The sequence below is a fragment of the Zonotrichia albicollis genome, chromosome 11 (assembly GCF_047830755.1).
Source record: "Zonotrichia albicollis isolate bZonAlb1 chromosome 11, bZonAlb1.hap1, whole genome shotgun sequence".
Classification (NCBI taxonomy): Eukaryota; Metazoa; Chordata; class Aves; order Passeriformes; family Passerellidae; genus Zonotrichia; species Zonotrichia albicollis.
Genome location: NC_133829.1, coordinates 9,052,302 through 9,058,066, shown reverse-complemented (window position 1 = coordinate 9,058,066; position 5,765 = coordinate 9,052,302). Strand labels below are relative to the sequence as shown.

The 5,765-nt window shown below is 58.7% G+C and overlaps 1 protein-coding gene across 2 annotated transcripts; it reads left to right on the top strand.

Moving 5' to 3' along the window:
- The first annotated feature begins 1,111 nt into the window (after positions 1-1,111).
- Positions 1,112-5,323, top strand: MEX3B (mex-3 RNA binding family member B). 2 transcript variants are annotated; one of them, XM_074549271.1, is made up of 3 exons: positions 1,112-1,380; positions 2,174-2,410; positions 3,379-5,323. In XM_074549271.1, exons 2-3 carry the CDS (start codon positions 2,176-2,178, stop codon positions 4,791-4,793), a joined length of 1,650 nt encoding a protein of 549 aa, XP_074405372.1. In that variant the 5' UTR covers positions 1,112-1,380; positions 2,174-2,175; the 3' UTR covers positions 4,794-5,323. The 2 variants fall into 2 exon arrangements, with proteins under 2 accessions (XP_074405372.1, XP_014120164.2); XM_014264689.2 differs by lacking the exon at positions 1,112-1,380 and having other exon boundaries at positions 1,419-2,410.
- Positions 5,324-5,765: the final 442 nt, after the last annotated feature.

Below are 5,765 nucleotides of genomic sequence, written 5' to 3'. Positions count from 1 at the left end.
GTTTTATGGATCCTTGAGCACTTATAAGTGACCTCTTGTTTACCCTATGGAAACAAGCCCTGCTGCCTATGCAGGTAAATCTGTAGAATAAGTAATCTTTTAAATATGAAACCTCAGTTTCCTTAGTTGATGGGACAAGCTGAGCACTTAGGAAAGCACATCACCAGTGAGTACCCTTGCTGGAAAACAATCCACTGGAGCTTTGTTATACAACATTCAAACATCCTGGCGAGGTGACAGTAATTTGCAATAAACACTGCGTGTAAACAATTACCTGTGACTTGTTACACTTGTTTGTACAGGCAGCTGGCTAAACAGATCTGGGTGCACTTGTAAACGTCTGTCCCTGTCACACCTGATACTGGAAAACAATTGCTCGTTATATGATTACTCTGAAAAAAACAGGGGTTTGTACCTGACAGCTGGCAAGGACTGAGTATGGATGCTTACAGACGGAAAAGTGCCAGAGAAATCAAATGTGATGGTGGTGTTTTTATGACAACGGTGAGGGCACTTTCATGTCTAATCCTCCCATCAAGGGAGGTCTTTGTGACAGAGTACTTGACAAAAAAACCCACTTTTGCGGTTGAAGGGTCCTGTGCTGGTAGAGGTGAAAGAAAGTCACTTGGTCATGAGAGGTCCAAGAAGAGGCAGAGGTGCTTTATTTTCCAGTGGTTTAGCAAGGCGGTGTAAGATGCGGGTGATATTACGCCGGAGCTGCTGTGCGGGAGGCGTTCCCACCCTTCGGGCTCTTTACGAGCGGACCGCGGTGTCAGGGCCGGCATCGGGACACGGCCGCGCTCGGGTCACGGCCCTCATCCCGCGCCCGGGGCGCGCCGAGCCGGGCTGGGCGGGGCCACGGCTCCCACCGGCTCTGACCCCGCGGCCGCCGGGGCTACAGCGCCCGCGGGGTGGAACGGGAGGCGCCTCTGCCGGCACAGCACGGGCTCGGGGCGGCGGGGCCGGCCGGGCGGAGCGGGCTGAGGGCCCGGGCGGAGCGGGCTGTGAGGGCTCGGCCCGTCCCGCCCCGGCCGCGGCCCCGCGCGGGCGCACTGCGCGCGCCGGGAGAGGGAGGGAGCGGGGGAGGGAGGGGCGCGCAGGCGCGGGGCGCGCGCCGGGCGGGGCCGCGCGGGAGCCGGCGGGGGGTTCCGCGCGCCCGCGGCCGCCGCCCGCGGGGCCGGTGAAGGGGCGGCGGCGCTGCCGGCGCGGGGCCGGGGCCGGTGCGGGGGCGGTGCCGGGGGCTCTGCGGCGCTGCCGGCGAGCGGCGGCGCTGCCGCTCCCGAAGCCGACGGCGCACAAAGGGCACCCCCCCACACCCCGAACCAACCCCCCCCGCCGCAAAAACGCACCCCAAGCGCGGCCCCCTCCGCCGGCGCTCAGGTGGGGCTGGCGGCGGGCGCTCGGGAGCGCGGGGCTGGGGGAGGTGGGGGGAGCGGCGGCCGGCGGGCCGGGGCCCGGCATTGTTCGGCAGCCGACAACAAAGAGCGGGGCCGGGCCGGGCCGGGCCGGGGGGGCAGCGCCGGCCCCTCCGCGCCGCCCCGGCCAATCGCGGCGCGCGGCGGCGGCGCGCGGTGACAGCGAGCGGCGCTTACGCTGCGGCGCCCGGCGCGGCCCCCGCTCCCCGCCCCGCGCCCGCCCGCCTCTCCAGAGCCGTCTGGCTGCAGCAGAGCCTCAGACAGAGGAGGGGAGAGGAGGAAAAAAAAACGCTGAGTGAGTGGAGTGGAGCCTGGGAGGGGCTCCTTAAAGAAACGCTGCCGCCGCTTGGCATTGTGGCCGGCGAGGAACTCGAGGGGGGGAAGCCATCGGAGCTCCTCTCGCTTATCCTCTTCCCACCCCCCCCACCCCACCCCCAGCCGACAAAAAAAAAAAAAAAAGGAAAAAAAAAAAGCCAACCGAAAAAAAACCTCGGGGGGGAGTCGTGGGGGGGGTCCTGAGAACATCTTATAAACCGGATTGCACTGAGAGGAGGAAAAAAAAAAGCAAAAAAGATACAAAATATACAAGCAAAAGGCAACAATTCCCCGGTCTCCTGCAGTCGCCCACCCTCCCTTTCCTTCTCTCCTGCTGGCCATCTGCCTTGGGTTCTCCTTTGTGTCTGATCTCTTACTACTGAGCCGAGCGCAGGCGGAGGGTGCACCACACACAGGGACTATGCCCAGCTCGCTTTTTGCAGACATGGAGAGGAACGGGAGCGGCGGCGGCGGCGGTGGTGGTGGTGGTGGCGGGGGAGAGACCCTGGATGACCAAAGAGCCCTTCAGATCGCCCTGGATCAGCTCTCCCTGCTGGGGCTGGACAACGACGAGACGGGCTCCATTTACGACAACGAGCCTCGGAAAAAGAGCGTGAACATGACTGAATGCGTGCCGGTGCCCAGCTCGGAACATGTCGCTGAGATAGTGGGGAGACAAGGTGGGTGCTGCATGCGAGGGGCTGTGGGGGCGCGGGTCTCCCCTCCGCGCTGCCGGGCGGGCGGCTCAGATGCGACACTGGCCATTCCCAGGAACGCTGCAGCCGTGCGGCGCTGGCCAGTGCCGGCTTCCCCCAGACAAAGAAAGTGCAGCGGCAGACGTGATGTTTCCGAGGAGTGTTATGCATCAGTTTCGAGATGCACTTTCAGCTGCCGGGTTGGGGGAAAAAAATCAGGAAAATAATAAAAATCTGTCCTTTCCTTCGGCTGCAAAAGTTAAAGATTTGTAAGAGGAAACGGGAGGAAAATGGGAGCCTCGGTGGTTTCCCCCCTCCACCACCCCAAAGTTAGAAATCGTGGATTATTTTTAAGGAAGAGAAATGGAGTGGAGAAGTGGAACAATGGGGTTGGAATAAAGCATCCGCAGTGGGGAATATGGCTCATTCGGTACAGCCTCTGCTCTTCACCTTAAGAACTGATTTTATTTTTCCAAAAGGAAAGTGCTGAGCAGGAATGTGGACTGGCGGGTGTGTTGATTTGTGAGGGCTGCTTGCATTTTTTTTTTTTTTTTTTCTGGCGGTGCAGTTTTCCTGCACGCTTTTTATTCTATTTTTTTTTTTTTTTGTCGCTCCCTTTTTTTTTGTTTTCTCCCCCTGTGTTACCGACCCTGTGAACTGCACGTTGGTAGTTTTGGGGCAGTTTGCATGGCAGATGTGTCGGTGGCCACTTGCGATGCCTTTGGGCGTGTGCCAGGGCTGTGGGCTGACATTACTTTACACCGTGACCGAGGCTCCCGGACGAGATGCCAGCGATCACCTGGGGTTGGGGGCAATGTGTTTCTCGGGTGGGTGTGTATTTTCTTTTCCCCCTCCCTAGCTGCACCCAAACAATGGGTTGTAACCGGTTCTCCCCCACCACCTCCCCTTCCTCCCCCTCCCCTTCGCCCTCCATCTCCGCATCTCGTTCCCAGGTTGTAAAATCAAAGCTCTGCGGGCAAAGACCAACACCTACATCAAGACCCCGGTTCGCGGGGAGGAGCCGCTCTTTGTTGTGACGGGCAGAAAGGAAGATGTGGCCATGGCCCGCAGGGAGATCATCTCTGCGGCCGAGCACTTCTCCATGATCCGAGCCTCGCGGAACAAGAACACAGCCCTGAACGGCACCGTTCCCGGCCCCCCGAACCTGCCCGGCCAAACCACCATCCAGGTGCGGGTGCCTTATCGCGTGGTGGGCTTGGTCGTGGGGCCCAAGGGGGCGACCATCAAGCGCATCCAGCAGCAGACGCACACGTACATCGTGACCCCGAGCCGGGACAAGGAGCCGGTCTTTGAGGTGACAGGCATGCCAGAGAACGTGGACCGGGCCCGGGAGGAGATCGAGGCGCACATCGCCATGCGCACCGGCGGCATCATCGAGCTGACGGACGAGAACGACTTCCACGCCAACGGCACGGACGTGGGCTTCGAGCTGAACGGCACGGGCAGCCTCTGGAGCAAGCCTACGCCACCCAGCATCACACCCACCCCGGGCCGCAAGCCCTTCTGCAACTACCGCAACGACAGCTCCAGCTCGCTGGGCAGCGCCTCCACCGACTCCTACTTCGGGGGCGGCACCGGGGGGGGCGGCAGCGCCCGCCTGGCCGACTACAGCCCCCCGAGCCCGGCGCTGAGCTTCTCGCACAACGGCAACAACAACAACAACAGCGCCAATGGCTACGTGTACGGCGGGGGCGGCGGCGACGTCCTCTCCTCCCCGGACTGCTGCTCCGAGCTGCCCTTCGACTCGCCGCCCGGCTTCGACCTGGCGCCCGCCCCGCCGCCCGGGGCCGCCCTCCTCTGGCCGCAGTTCGAGCGCGGCCCCGCCGCGCCGCCCTCGCCCGCGCCCTCGCCCGCCGCCGCCGCCGCCTTCCCGGGCGCCGCGCCCGCCAATGCCAACCTGGCGCTGCTGGTGAGCGGCCCCCGGCGCGGCGCCGCTCCGCCCCCGGCGCGGCTCTCCCCGCCCCTGCACGGCAGCGCGGCCGGCACCGAGCACCCGCTGGCGCGCCGGGTGCGCAGCGACCCCGGCGGGCGGCTGCTGGCCGCCTCCTACCCGCTGTACGCCAACGGGCTGGGCGCCCACCTGCCCGGGCTGCCCTCCGACTCCTCCGCCTCCTCGTCCTCCTCCTCCAGCTCCTCGTCCAGCTCCTCCTGCTCCTCCTCTGGCGTGCGGCGGAAGGGCAGCCGCGACTGCTCGGTGTGCTTCGAGAGCGAGGTGATCGCGGCGCTGGTGCCCTGCGGCCACAACCTCTTCTGCATGGAGTGCGCCAACCGCATCTGCGAGAAGACGGAGCCGCAGTGCCCCGTGTGCCACAGCGCCGTCACCCAGGCCATCCGCATCTTCTCCTGAGCGCCGCGGGCCGGGGGCACGAACCGGGGGGGCCGGCGGGGCCGGGGCCGCCGCACGCCGAGGGGCGCGGGCAGAGCCGAGGGAGGGCTGGGGGGTGGTGTGACAGCGGGTGCATGCTATAAATAATAACGGGCGACTCCATTCTAGTGCTAGGCTAGTTTTTACACTGTACTTTAATACGAAGCTTCCAAAACTCCCCTTTTTTATAAACAAACAAACAGAAAAAAAAAAGAAAAAAAAAACAGAAAAAAAATTGAAAGTAGAAGATGCTTATGATGATGACAATGGTGTGTGGACTGTTAGTAAAACGTGCTGGTAGTTCTAGGATGCTTATTACAAAATAATTAAATCTATGGGTGGATACTTTTCTGAATGTTCTTGAAAGGGCAAGAAGTTCCTGTGAAAAACCATGATACTGCAGCTTTATCAGACTTTTAAAAAGAAAAAAGAAAAAAAAAACCAACAAAACTGTAACATATCTCTTATATATATTAAAAACGTTTAAAGGTTTTAAAGATAAATTGCATTAATACAGATTGAAGTATTTTATTCTTTTTTGACTTGAAAAATTATATTTCATATTGCAAAGATGTTTACAAGTATTTTAATTTAAGTTCAGTGAACTTTTTGTAGCTGGGTTAAATCTTTTTTATTTTAGTATGGCCTTATGGCAAAGAACACTGTATTATTTTAATATCACACAATTGTGAACGGAATTACAAACCATAAAATGTGTAATGCTTTGAACAGTATTCTGTTGGGATGGAGATTTTATAGGTTCAGAAAAAAATCTTTTAAATCTGCTTCACCCAGCATATTTTCTATTCAGTGATATAAAGCATATTTTATTCTATATTATTACAAAAATGGAAATGTATAAACATATGTCAAAAGGAACTGTTGAAGCTTTCTAACATTTGTATAAATAGAATTCAGTGGAAATTACAAAAATTCTGTTGCACCACTATAGTT